At 48.0% G+C, this 14,475-nt stretch overlaps 1 protein-coding gene and 1 long non-coding RNA gene across 2 annotated transcripts; both read left to right on the forward strand.

The window, feature by feature from the left end:
- Positions 1–3,880: 3,880 nt before the first annotated feature.
- Positions 3,881–4,984, forward strand: LOC115529119 (uncharacterized). Its single transcript, XR_003973455.1, has 3 exons — positions 3,881–4,267; positions 4,492–4,626; positions 4,802–4,984. It is a non-coding gene; the product is annotated as an uncharacterized LOC115529119 (long non-coding RNA).
- A 4,054-nt stretch (positions 4,985–9,038) lies between these two features.
- sat2a.1 (spermidine/spermine N1-acetyltransferase family member 2a, tandem duplicate 1) lies at positions 9,039–14,043 on the forward strand. Its single transcript, XM_030337598.1, has 6 exons — positions 9,039–9,282; positions 9,972–10,023; positions 10,373–10,456; positions 12,593–12,694; positions 12,978–13,018; positions 13,348–14,043. Exons 1-6 carry the CDS (start codon positions 9,220–9,222, stop codon positions 13,513–13,515), a joined length of 510 nt encoding a protein of 169 aa, XP_030193458.1. The 5' UTR covers positions 9,039–9,219; the 3' UTR covers positions 13,516–14,043.
- Positions 14,044–14,475: the final 432 nt, after the last annotated feature.

Here is a 14,475-nt window from a genome sequence, read left to right on the forward strand (position 1 = left end):
GTGAATAAGCGAATCGAGATGATGAGGACTACAACTCCCATGATCCCATACTACTTCAAGTGGTGATCAAACTATGTCTTAGGTTGTTGTTTTGATTGATAGTTTGGGTATTTGAACCCCAGCCGAATGGTACGGTGTGTGTGTGTGTGTGTGTGTGTGTGTGTGTGTGTGTGTGTGTGTGTGTGTGTGTGTGTGTGTGTGTGTGTGTGGGTGTGTGTGTGTGTGTGTGTATGTGTTGGTAGGTATGTTTGTATTCACATACATATTAGGCCTATACACCTTCTCTTTTTCACTAGATATTTGAGTCGTTATAGGCCTACTATTAATTTGAAATCCAAAGGTAACAATCAAACTTTCTCTGGAGCTGAATTATTTAGGCGGGGACTCGTGGAAACCAGTGCTCTAACTGGCCGAGCCAGTTTGGCAAGCTTTGCTCAAACTCTGCAGCCAAATCCCATTCCCATTCTTCCTCCTCCTCCTTCTCCTCCCTCCCTCTCCTGCTCCTTCCATCTCCTCCTCCTCCCCCTCCTCCTCCTCCTCCTCCCCCTCCTCCTCCTCCCCCTCCTCCTCCTCCTCCCCCTCCTCCTCCTCCTCCTCCTCCTCCTCCTCCACCTCCACCTCCTCCCCCCCCTCCTCCTCCTCCCCCTCCTCCTCCCCCTCCTCCACCTCCTCCTCCTCCTCCTCCTCCTCCTCCTCCTCCACCTCCTCCTCCTCCTCCTCCACCTCATTAAAACGGCCGGTTTCCACAGGTCCCTACCAGAATAATTTCAGCTGTGGAGAGACGTTGTTTATTACATCTGGATGTAAAATAACCGGTAACAATATATTTAGTTGTGGTTTGACATTGTTGAACATGTGAGCGATAAGTCTGTAGAAAACAGCAAACATTGTTTTGATTTTAGGGTGAATTTCCGCAGTGATTGAAAATCTACGGAAGCTTCTAGCGTGCAGACTGAGAGTTCCCATGCGGTTCACCCGGACCCCGTATGTACAGAGGACGATCCTAATGTCAGGGGGCCGTCGATGGCAGGAGGGACGTGATTGGCCCCTCTGAATTGAACCGGATATTGGTATTGATCAGAGCACAGCAGATGTAGCGGAGAACGAATTAACCGATGGAACTATGGAACACAACCATGGAGCACTGACACTGAGTCTATGTTGGCTTCTCCGTAGTGGTGATCCTTTGAGTGTGTGTGTGTGTGTGTGTGTGTGTGTGTGTGTGTGTGTGTGTGTGTGTGTGTGTGTGTGTGTGTGTGTGTGTGTGTGTGTGTGTGTTTGTGCGTATATGTCTATGCATGTGTGTGTCTGTGTGTGTGTTTTTATGTATGTGTGTGTCTATGTTTGTGTGTGTCTATGGAAGTGTGTCTCTGTATGTGTGTGTCTCTGTATGTGTGTGTCTATGTACATATGCCTATAGGGCTGCTTTCGAATGGCTGAATGAACGAGAGACACCACCAGAGAGTAGATTCAGTGTGTGAATATGTTAACCCACCCAGAGTCTCAAGTCTTAAAGAAGCCTTGTGGAGACCTGCTTCACAGGAGTCCAGCCCACCAACCTGAGAGAGCATAACCACCCCCGTCCCTAACTCCCACTCAAGGTGAACAAGCACAACAGGATCTCAGTTTGGTTTTCCAGGAAAAGGGTTTCCTTCAGTATTACAACAAATTGGGAACTGCCCTGAAAGTAGAGTCTAGAGCTGTTAGACTAGAGTCTAGAGCTGTTAGACTAGAGTCTAGAGCTGTGAGACTAGTCTAGAGCTGTTAGACTAGAGTCTAGAGCTGTTAGACTAGAGTCTAGAGCTGTTAGACTAGAGTCTAGAGCTGTGAGACTAGAGTCTAGAGCTGTTAGACTAGAGTCTAGAGCTGTTAGACCAGAGTCTAGAGCTGTTAGACTAGAGTCTAGAGCTGTGAGACTAGAGTCTAGAGCTGTTAGACTAGAGTCTAGAGCTTTTAGACTAGAGTCTAGAGCTGTTAGACTAGAGTCTAGAGCTGTTAGACTAGAGCTATGAGACTAGAGTCTAGAGCTGTTAGACTAGAGTCTAGAGCTTTTAGACTAGAGTCTAGAGCTGTTAGACTAGAGTCTAGAGCTGTTAGACTAGAGCTATGAGACTAGAGTCTAGAGCTGTTAGACTAGAGTCTAGAGCTTTTAGACTAGAGTCTAGAGCTGTTAGACTAGAGTCTAGAGCTGTTAGACTAGAGTCTAGAGCTGTGAGACTAGAGTCTAGAGCTGTTAGACTAGAGTCTAGAGCTGTTAGACCAGAGTCTAGAGCTGTTAGACTAGAGTCTAGAGCTGTGAGACTAGAGTCTAGAGCTGTTAGACTAGAGTCTAGAGCTTTTAGACTAGAGTCTAGAGCTGTTAGACTAGAGTCTAGAGCTGTTAGACTAGAGCTATGAGACTAGAGTCTACAGCTGTGAGACCAGAGTCTAGAGCTGTTATCCTAGAGTCTAGAGCTGTTAGACCAGAGTCTAGAGCTGTGAGACTAGAGTCTAGAGCTGTTAGACTATAGTCTAGAGCTGTTAGACCAGAGTCTAGAGCTGTTAGACTAGAGTCTAGAGCTGTTAGACTAGAGTCTAGGGCTGTTAGACCAGAGTCTAGAGCTGTTAGACTATAGTCTAGAGCTGTTAGACTAGAGTCTAGAGCTGTGAGACTAGAGTCTAGAGCTGTGAGACTAGAGTCTAGAGCTGTGAGACCAGAGTCTAGAGCTGTTAGACCAGAGTCTAGAGCTGTTAGACCAGAGTCTAGAGCTGTTAGACTAGAGTCTAGAGCTGTTAAACTAGAGTCTAGAGCTGTTAGACTAGAGTCTAGAGCTGTTAGACTAGAGTCTAGAGCTCGAAGACCAGGGTCTAGAGTAGAGCAAGGAGAATCAAGTCTCCAGAGTGAAGCTGTACTGAGAATAGATGATTCAGAGAAACTAGGGGTCACCGCCTGGTTACCCTTTATTTACATGCTCTCGTATTTATTAAGGTGTCGCATTAATCCAAAGTGACTCAAGTGCATTCAAACATGAAGACACAACCCAGAAAATGCAAAAAGGCTAACTTCATAAAATGAGTCGAATAAGCAAACTGCATCAAAAGTTACATTTTAGTAACGAGAGAAAGGGAAAGTAACTTTCTGTGCCAAATAACCCAAAACAATTACGATACACAATACCAATATATCACGATCTCCAACTACTGTTCCTACTACTACTGCTCTTACTACTACTACTACAACTACTGCTCCTACTACGACTACGACTACTACTGCTTCTACTGCTCCTACAACTGCTCATACTACTATTACTACTACTGCTCCTACTCCTACTACTACTCCTACTCCTCATCCTTTCTTCGGGCTCTGGGTTCTACTTGTTGGGCTGTTGGGGAGAGGTTCATTTCCCCAGGATATTGTCAGTGTGCATGTACACACATGGATGGTTTGTGTGTGTGTTTTTGCTACTATTGCTACTGGGCATGCCCTGGGGTCTCTAAAGACACACACACACACACACACACACACACACACACACACACACACACACACACACACACACACACACACACACACACACACACACACACACACACACACACACACACACACACACACACCCGCTGTGGGATATTTTCCAGTGTAGCATAGATGGCCTCTCTGTAGGGGAAAGGTACGGTGATAAACAGGCTTCGTGTCGTCCAGAGATAGAGGAGAGAAGGGTAAATATGAAGGGAGGAAGTGGGGCAGTGATGAACAGCCAATCCCCGATACCCCAGGCTCCACAGACAGTTCAGTCTGATTGGGTGTCCCAGAAGTCCTCTTCATCCGATTTCCGAGCAGAATTGAATTTCTCTTTCTGGGTCTTGCTGTCGAATAATTTATAAATGTTATGAAATGCAGCTTCCATTGTAACAGAAGAATGCTCCGGAAGTGGGCTGTTGTCAGGCTGCAGGAGGTATTGGTACATGACCTGTACCGGCTCCGGCAGACAGTGTGTTGACAGTCAGCACCTGCAACACACGGCCCAGTGTTGTCTGTTAACACAGCCTGGCTCCCCGGGTTTGGGCCATTAGGTCAAAGGTCTCCGCGTTGTGTTGACCTAAGTCAACACAACATGTTGGGAGTGTTTTACGACGTCGTGTCTCAGGGCCGCGCGGGTTACCGTAAAGGGCGGCGGCCATTTGGAGATTTAGTTGGCATTTAAAACGAAACGAAAATATGAAAAAGAGGATGTTTGCAGACCGCAACGTTTGACTCTGCTGATAACGTGATTCACGACGTTCTGCCGTAAGTCCTCCGAAAACAATTACCGAACGTGTGTGTGTGTGACTGTGTGTGTGTGTGTGTGTGTGTGTGTGTGTGTGTGTGTGTGTGTGTGTGTGTGTGTGTGTGTGTGTGTGTGTGTGTGTGTATTTCCCGTCCGACCCACTCTGGGTCTTTTATCTCACCTTCCTGACAGACGGCCATTGTTGTGTTATTCTCCGTCTGAGGGCCCTCCTCTGTTTGTTCAGCACGGGGCCGAGGGCCGACCAGAGGGCCCCTGAGTCACATGACTCACACTGACCAATGGGGGCTGGAAGAGGGAAGCAAAGCAAAACCAACCAAAAAGATGACCGGTCTGGCTGGCCCCGTGTCTCGAGGTCACAGTGAGTAACTCACTGTGGGGGGGGGGGGGGGGGGGGGATATGTGTTGCCCCAACACATGCCCTAATATGGTGGAAAAGAAGCGGAGTGTGGGTGGAGGAGGCTGGAGGAGGGTGGAGCAGGGTGAGGTGATGTAGCAGCCTCACAGCGTTGTCTCTCTGCTCTTTTATTTCTCAGGGCGAGCGGCGGTGACATCAGCGACATGATGAGCTCACTTCCTCCTCAGACCGACCACACCGCCGTGCGTCTGGAGAGAGGAAACACACTGTCTGTCTGTCTGTCTGTCTGTCTGTCTGTCTGTCTGTCTGTCTGTCTGTCTGTCTGTCTGCCTGCCTGTCTGTCTGTCTGCCTGTCTGTCTGCCTGTCTGTCTGTCTGTCTAGGGGAATTTCTATCAATGTTTGACTCTGTTTGCATATAAGTTCTGCTTCCTCTGTATTTGTTAACATTAAGGGTCCCAGATGAAATCATGTGATGTTGAGAAATAGTTGTCTACAATAGAGGTCAAGAGAGATTCAAATTAAAGGAAATGATGCAAAGTATGAAGCCACAGAGAGAGAGAGAGAGAGAGAGAGAGAGAGAGAGAGAGAGAGAGAGAGAGAGAGAGAGAGAGAGAGAGAGAGAGAGAGAGAGAGAGAGAGAGAGAGAGACAGAGAGAGAGAGAGTGGGTGAGAGAGAGAGAGAGAGAGAGAGAGAGAGAGAGCGAGAGGTGAGGTGAGAAAGTGAGCAAGCAAATGCTAGAGAGCGTACGTCAGCTGGAGTTATCCGGAAAGGATCTAGAACACATTAAGACGTTCATCAAGCTTACTTAATAATTCCCCAGTGACCGTAGTTCCACTCCAGTGAACCTGCGCACGATAAGAATCGCAAAACATCAACTAAACATCTAGTAAATTAATGAATGCCTGGGATAAACCACCGGCACGAACACTGCGGACTCAGCCACGCGTAGAGCAGAGACCCTCCTGGTGTCTCACCTCTTTTTACGGGTGTTGTGAGGTTGGTCTGACTCCTAGCTGCAGTGAAGGTTGGAGTGACAGTGTGCCATCTCCTTAAAGATGGGCCCTCGAGAAGGTTGTAATTAAAAGATACAGACGACAAATAAATAAACTCGCCCGAACTTGGTTTGGTCTGTTAGTGTTCCTGTGGAAGGACTTCTTGGAAGTACACAGATTCCCGTCTCCCAAGGAGCGCTTGTTTGACAGAGAAACAAAACACCGTGGTCATCGTTTCAACATTAACGGACCACGTGACCTTTGGACGCGTTGGGAGTTATCACGAGGTCCAAGTGTCCACTTCGTCAATAATTTTCCCGCCTCTCGGAGGGCCCCTGTCCGGTGGTTCCCCGACAGATTAACCGGGCGATGAGCGCAGTGGGGGGAGGGGCTCCACGGCTCCTCGGCTCGGGGGACCAATCAGAAGCCAGACTAAACAGGAAGGGGAGGGGACTTCCTGTCCACTACTGGGAAGGTCTTGGAGGAGGAGAGAGGGTGGGTGGAGAGTGAAATCATACCAACAGAAAGCAAACAATGGTCTTCAGGAGGAACCGAGACAGGAGTGGGAAACACTTCAGAAGCAGAGGGGGAACTCTGGGGGCGGTGGGCTCAGGGTCCACGCCGGCCCCCCCTCGCTTCTTATGAAAGCATTTTTTCAGAATAACGAACGTCCAAAACATCGGCCTAGTCGTGGCTCAAGATAGCGGGGAGATTGTGTCTAGAAAACTTTTTGTCTGGGGATGAAAAAAACAGGAAAATGAAGTTGAATTGGCATATAGTGTTTATTAAATACTTTGGGTGCTAAAGAAGTGCCAGCCACCTCCGTGTCCTTTTTTAACAAACCTTTCTTCAACTCACTGCATCCTTCTGAAAACAGGCCTGTGGTATCTCCACTGCGATGCATTAAACATTGACCTCTAGAGCTGCAGCTCGAGGCTTTCACCCAAAGTGGCTCAGTGAGGCTGAGAGCCGTCAGAGGGAGGCTGAGAGGTGTCAGAGGGAGGCCGAGAGCCGACAGAGGGAGGCTGAGAGGCGTCAGAGGGAGGCCGAGAGGTGTCAGAGGGAGGCTGAGAGCCGACAGAGGGAGGCCGAGAGGCGTCAGAGGGAGGCCGAGAGGCGTCAGAGGGAGGCCGAGAGGCGTCAGAGGGAGGCCGAGAGGCGTCAGAGGGAGGCCGAGAGCCGACAGAGGGAGGCCGAGAGCCGACAGAGGGAGGCCGAGAGCCGACAGAGGGAGGCCGAGAGCCGACAGAGGGAGGCCGAGAGCCGTCAGAGGGAGGCCGAGAGGCGTCAGAGGGAGGCCGAGAGGCGTCAGAGGGAGGCCGAGAGCCGACAGAGGGAGGCCGAGAGCCGTCAGAGGGAGGCCGAGAGCCGACAGAGAGAGGCTGCGATCGATGGCAGAGCGCCCGCTCGGCCATCAGTGCTGCGCGGTCGAGTCTGTCCCACGAGGCCCGACGAGAGGGCGGGGGGCTGCTGAGAGTTTAACTGATGGCCGTCTTCAGTCGAGGGTTAACTACACGGTCAGCACCCCTGAACACGGGTAAAGAAGCGATGGAAGAAAAGTGCAATGTCATGATGCCATGTGTGAAATATAGCAGAGGCCTATCATGTAGTTTATGAATACATATATCATCAAACTGCTGAATTATATTTGCCCACTTCAACCTCTGCCTGTTGCCTAGATACATCCTATAATAGATATGTTTTGTAATATATCACCCCCATTATCCCTTTCTTTAATGTTCCTGTGTACACATTTGTTAACAATAAGGTATGATATATGAGTATTACCCAGGCTCCTTAGCGTTCTAACCCCCCCCCTACTCACATCTCGGTGGCTGACGTTAGCAGAAGCCTAAAGGCAGCTCTGTTCCAGAAGGTTCTGTTACGAGCACGTCTATAAAAGCCTGTTCAGGGGTCTCCAGCGTACGTCACGTTCCTGGCGCTGAGCAGCTATACGGGCTAGTAAAGACGCCCTCAGAATCAAGGCGTTTGGTTGGCACGTGGGTGTTGTTCCTTCGACGTACGAAGGAGACATTAGGCCCTCTGGCTATTAATAGTATGAGTCTCTCTCCCTCCCTCTCCCTCTCTCTCTCTCTCTCTCTCTCCCTCCCTCTCTCTCTCTCTCTCTCTCTCTCTCTCTCTCTCTCTCTCTCTCTCTCTCTCTCTCTCTCTCTCTCTCTCTCTCTCTCTCTCTCCCTCTCCCTCTCTCCCTCTCCCTCTCTCTCTCTCTCTCTCTCTCTCTCCCCCTCTCCCTCTCTCTCCCTCTCTCTCCCTCTCTCTCCCCCTCTCTCTCTCTCTCTCTCTCTCTCTCTCTCTCTCTCTCTCTCTCTCTCTCCCTCTCTCTCTCTCCCTCTCTCCCTCTCCCTCTCTCTCTCTCTCTCTCTCTCTCCCCCTCTCCCTCCCTCTCCCTCTCCCTCTCTCTCTCTCTCTCTCTCTCTCTCTCTCTCTCTCTCTCTCTCTCTCTCTCTCTCCCTCTCCCTCTCCCTCCCTCCATCTCTCCCTCTCTATGGTAAGGTGGTCAGTGTAGCCCTCTACTAACCTATGAAGTAAGACAGAAAGCCCCTCACAGTCAGTCCATTTCCTGCCCGCCCTTTCCCCCTCGCTGTAATGACCGGCACTCTGAGCTCAGACTCCAGCTCTCTCCCCACCGCCTCAGCATCCTATTTATAGCGCCAGAAACATGGAGGTACACACTCCTCCGTTCACCCAGTGCCAAATGACGGAAAGCGTATTGCTAGAAATGTGTTGGATATGTTTTGTATTAGTAGTTCAATTGATGATATTAACCGTTGGAACTCTACAGTGGTTTGTTATCAGGCTCTAGTGTCTAGTCTGCTAATGTACTGACCTCAAAGCATTAGTCATCGCATATAGCATCATGGTAAGGCAGCAAGTGATCAATCATCTACAGTACTACTGATGTGCATAATGTGTGTGTGTATGTATGTATGTATGTATGTATGTATGTATGTATGTATGTATGTATGTATGTATGTATGTATGTATGTATGTATGTATGTATGTGTGTGTGTGTGTGTGTGTGTGTGTGTGTGTGTGTGGGTGTGTGTGGGTGTGTGTGCGTGTGTGTGTGTTCTATGGACATCCTTACTGTACCGACAGCGATATATTGTTTCTCTTTCTTCTGACAAATACCTATTGTAAGTCGCGATGGATAAAAGTGTCTGCTCAATGCATTAAATGTAAATGTGAATACTATAGAGGTTCCCAAGGAGTTGTCTGTTCTGTCTGTCTGTAAAGGTTTCTTCTGTTTGTGTTTCCTTTTCGGTTAAAGCTCTGTTAAAGCTCTGCATTTTATTCAGGTTCCCCCATTGACCTGCAAGTATATATATAAGCCTTTCGTTATATATATAAAATATGCATTAGCTGTGCATTACTGACATGTTATTCCCGGACCCGCCACAGTATTCATAGAGGGCGCTGTTGCTGCACTACACAATTTTGCGTATGCATTTTCTCCCCTTTGCATGAGTCAATGATCTGCGGTATCCTATTGTCATGCTAGTGGCTCGCTGTTATTCCTCGTGTTGACAGCGTTTGATCCGGTCTCCATTAGACAGAAGTGCATTGATTAAACGCGCACCATGGACTTCTCTATCCGCGCCGCCAACCTCGAGGACTGCAAAGACATTGCGCGCATGATCATGGTGAGCCGAGCTGAACGCATGCTGTCGTCTTGCAGGGACTCGAACCTATCACGTCTTAACGGGGTCAAACTTATGCGTTTACAGGTTATGCAGTCAAAATGTACTTCCTTGTCATTGCCCTCTCTGGTGTGTGGGGTTGCGGGGGCATTGGGTTTTGGGTTATAAACACGAGGACTGTCTTGCAGTATAGAGGCATTGGTGTTATTCGTGAAATACTTAACCATTGGACTGGTATGAGACATTTGGTGTGCAGCCTGCAAATATTCAATACTTCCCTTGAAGTATTGAATACACATAAATAATACATTAACATTCAACCTAGTAGCTATGCCGAGGCGAGGCATTCAACAGTGGTCTTGGAAGAGTATAATTGTAGTTTAGTTGCAGCATCGTTATTGTGCTATATTGTGCCTCCGCATTGTTTCGCATGGGTCCTTTATTTTGAAAAATCGAACAGCCCACACATATGAACCCAATAATCTTTATTTCTCTTATTAATTAATAAACAGCATAATGTTTCTGTTCTTTAGCTTTGGAGTGATCATATAATTTTCGATTTGTAGCCACATCAACAATAAATAAGTTTAAGGTTTAAGGCAAGGAAAAAATCAATAATAACAATAACCACTTTTTTTAAATTATATTTTCCGCTTGGGAAACTGAAAAGGTTGTTTTCTTGTGTCCCCTAGGAACTGGCCGAATATGAGAAGGTGTCAGAGCACGTGAAAGTGACTCAGAAAGGTAAGTCTCCGTTACCTGGATGGATGGACCCCCATTCTTCTTTACGAGACAATTTTAAAATGGATTTTTAATTGTGTCAATGTCCTATAAAGGCTTCCAGTGTGTTCTACAATTGGAATAAATAATTTAGAATAATGTTTCCATAAATTAGAATTAAAAAACATTCATGTTCATGAATAAGTGAACTATGGTTGCATGAGGTTGAGCCCGATGTCGACACTAGAAACCAGGCAGCGTACCGAAACACGTTCCAGAAGACAGCTTCCCCCACGTCTCCCTTACAGCATCAGCACGGGGCCTCAGAGTCCAGCCTCCGACTCACACCTTCTCTTATTCCCTTCTCTATCAGACTTGGAACAAGATGGCTTCTCTAAGAACCCCTTCTTCCACGGAATCGTGGCAGAGGTTCCGGAGGCGCAGCGAACCAAAGACGGTGAGAGGAAACAGACGCAGACATAATGGAGTCCATGTCTCTAATGCTCTGTCTGGACCGAGGGACAGCAGAGATCTCGCTGTGTTTACAGATCTGCTCACTTTGATTCATGAGAGCGTACCCCCTCCTTAAATGCTTTGATGGAACATTAAAGATTATATTTGATGAGTGAAATCTAATGATGATATCTGATTCGGTCTTCAAACATGAAGCAACTGATCTGCTTCCTTTCAAAGTGCTGACTAGCTATTAAAAGAAGCGGTATACATTGTGCAACGTTACACAATAAGTAACACCTTGGTCGGTGTGACCTTCTATTAATCAGTGGACTGTGCTCTCGCTAACCTGCGATGCAAACGCTGAACTTTGACAACGGTCAATAAAATTGATCACCAGCGTTCCCTAGAACCTCCGGGAGATTTACGATTCCACACCGATGTGCAGCTGATTCAACGTCTCGTTGTCTAAACGGGGCAAAACGTACACAATACAAAACAGATATATGTGTAACGTGAATCCGATATGTAGATAAGATGGACACATAGCTTCTGCTAAAGGGGAAACGCTAGTACCCAGCATACGTTAGCGTTTCCCCTCAGCGGCGGCCTTCGTCCAGGAGGTCTGCGTCAGACCCAGAGCCCATAATTGCCCCCTTGAAGAGATCGTCCTCCTCTGGCTCACTGGAGTGATTCCTCCGTTCCACATCCCACAGAGCGCCCATAATCTCCTCCACACACACACGCTGCACACTTTATGGGCAGGGCAGCGCAGACTGACAGGGAGGCGTCTGCGAGAGACGGGGAGCGACATGTAGCACAGCACCGTAGGGGGTAACCAGCCTGGGAGGTTAGCGGGCTAGCGGGTTGAGCTAACCAGCCGCCCTAGTTGTTACATCTGGCCCCTCATCTGGAGGAGGGGCCCCACCGTCCCCCGCGCAGCGCTTACATAACACACACACACAGACACAGACACAGACACACACACACACACACACACACACACACACAGCTTTTTCTGAGGCCCCCGCATTCTTCTGCTTCTGTATCATTCCATGACACCGTCCCTTTTTCCATAGTCTGCAGCTATAAACGTGTGTGTGCGTGTGTGCGTGCGTGCATGTGTGTGTGTGCGGGCATATTGCGGTTTAGAGGATCATGAGGAAAAAAAGTTCTTTGTTGCTGGCAGTGACTTCGTCGGCAGCAGACACGACATGAATAACAAAGAAAACTGACGGACAGACAATTCATAGCAGATCACAAGCACAAAACAGTCAACTCGAGTAACCCTCTTCAGATATACGGTTCATTTGCTGTACAGAAATGCAACAGAGCAATTTTCAGGAATGATTTGGTCATCGACTTTCACCCAACGCAGGAAACATAGGGATAAAAAGCAGACGGCTGCCTGCGTTAAGAGATGAGACGCTGTTGAGAGTATGCTGCAAAGATGTCCTGATATACGAGCGAGAGATAGAGACACATGAAAGGCATTGAGGATATGCTCTTCCTGTAGTCTTGGCCTTCATTTGTCTGCCTCGCTGCAGTAATCCAACTCAGATAGTTGCTATTTAAATCTCTGCAGGGCTGAACACTTGTCAAAGAAAGCCAGGCGTCCTACCAAGCAGTAATTGCACAGTGAATCATTTTCACTGCCAGCCCGCTATATAGAAGAAAGTGAACAGGGTCAGTTAAACTAACAACCGTCATTGTTAAAAACAGACCCCTAAGTCTTTATGTCTATGTGTGTGTCTGTGTACGTGGGTACGTCAGCGACCCTGAATTAATTATGCATCTTATTTCTAGTACGATTATGTTTGATACAAATGTCAGGACCGTAGAGTCGCTCACCAGCTTCCGCAAAAGACATAGCCTTATCCCCCCACACCCCTCCTACACACTTATTGTCTGTTGTAAGCCTTAAAATAGTACTTAGCATTGTCTAGCCTTTTATCTTAACTATCTTTGTAGCATACAGGGAATGGGTTAACCTAGCAGTTGTTCTATGAACATAATTACTGTACCCAGAGTGATATATTGTGGTTTCTCTTCGTCAGTCGCTTTGGATATAAGCATCTGCTAAACACCCTGAACGTGAATAAGGTCATATTCAAACATTCTCCTCTTCCCTTCATCTCAGGGCATGTGAAGATCGGCTACGCGCTCTACTTCCTCAGCTACAGCTCCTGGAAGGGGCGCTGTGTGTACATGGAGGACCTCTACGTCATGCCTGAGTTCAGAGGTGAGCAACGTGCATGCTAAGCTCGGTGTGTGAACATATGACGCCAAGGCATCGAGAGAGCCTACAAAGGGCTTGAACCAATGACCTCCCTTTACATCTAGTGAGCCCTAGGATTGTCAAGACATACTCATCACAATTGAGTAGACAAATAGTTGTCGAGTAAGGCTGTCAGCAAGTGGAATGGAGAACAGATAGAAGATAGAAAACAGAGTCCGTTAAGAGGAGTATGGGTTAGGATTCATCTTCAACATAATGAATTGTGTGTATTTTCTGTTTGTTTCAGGCAAAGGAATTGGGAAGGCGCTGATGAGCAAGGTGGCCCAGGTGAGTACGGGGCCGTGTCTTCTTCACGTTGTCCACACGTCTTCTAGCTTATGTGTATGTGCTTAACACGGCCTCACTGGGCCGCTAGCTGAAGGCTGTTTTTACGTCAGTACTGAATAATGTGTGCACACACTGAACAGAGTACATGTTGAACTGTTTCTCAAATATTAAAATGCAAACATAACAATGACTCCGTCTATGAGGCAAGGAGACGAGGATCGGAGAACCATTCCGCTGACTAACTGGTTTAAAAAAAACATCCCTGTGTTTCTCGATGTCCCCTGACCTTTGACCCCCTGACCTCTGACCTCTGACCCCCTGCCCTGCAGCTGGGCATGGCGGCCGGCTGCACTCAGCTGAACTTCACGGTGCTCGACTGGAACAAGGCGTCGCTGGACTTCTACGCGGCGCAGGGCTGCAGCGACGTGACGGCCGCGCTGGGCTACCATGTCATGCGCTGCGAGGGGGAGGAGCTAGAGCGGCTGGCCCAGCCCTAGCGCCGCCCGTTACCGTGGTGACGGCCCCCATCCTCCCCAGCACCCCCCCCCCTCCCATCCCCCCCCGCCCCTCCCTCCCTGACCCACGAAAACTGTGCAGCCACTCAGGGTAACGTCTCCGTGACAACCACAGCGGGTTGATTCGCTTCAATAGAAAGATATCCAATGATAAAACACAAAGCATCAATAGCAGAGTACCTCTCATGGATTAGGTTGTAGAGGAGACTCAGTTTGGGGTTGGTGTGAGGCTTCAGAGAGCTGGAAGGGGTGCAGTACAGTATGAACCGATGGGAACGAGGTACTGACATGTGTTCATGGGTGTTGCTCTCCTGGCCCGACCGACCCAACCTTCTGTTGATGTTTTGAAACCAAAGAACGGCATTAATGATCAACGCACAACGTGTGTAACACACAACGTGTAACGCACAATGTGTGTAACGCACTGTATGGGGAAGCACAATGAGGTCTGCACTGGAGTCGATGAATAAAGAAGGAAATGTGGTCTTTTGATTCGCGTTTACGCGTAAATCTATTGTTGACAATATATTTTTTATTTACGTATTTGCGGAATTGGAAGCAAACTAAATAGATGACGGGCATTAAAACTCACCAATCATGCTCAGTAATACTAATACTAATATGTAATACTTATCACTTTAACCTCACTTTAACGGAACTAAGACAGAGCACACTTTGATCCGACAGTGTATAAGTTACGATGCAAACACATTTGTCACGTCATTCATTCCTCTCATGAATCTGCTGTAAATGAGACCCATCGGTATAATATCAGACTCTGTTTTTAGAGAAATAGCTTCTATTTTTGTTGGGATACGCGGCGACACTTTGCAATAACGACGACCGGCCTCAGGGAAGCAGACCGGGACTCGAGCCCGTTCCTCGAGGACCAAGATCACACAGAGACAGACAGACGGCTGGACGTTCCTAGAGGACCAGGAT

Source organism: Gadus morhua, chromosome 17 (assembly GCF_902167405.1).
Source record: "Gadus morhua chromosome 17, gadMor3.0, whole genome shotgun sequence".
NCBI lineage: Eukaryota > Metazoa > Chordata > Actinopteri > Gadiformes > Gadidae > Gadus > Gadus morhua.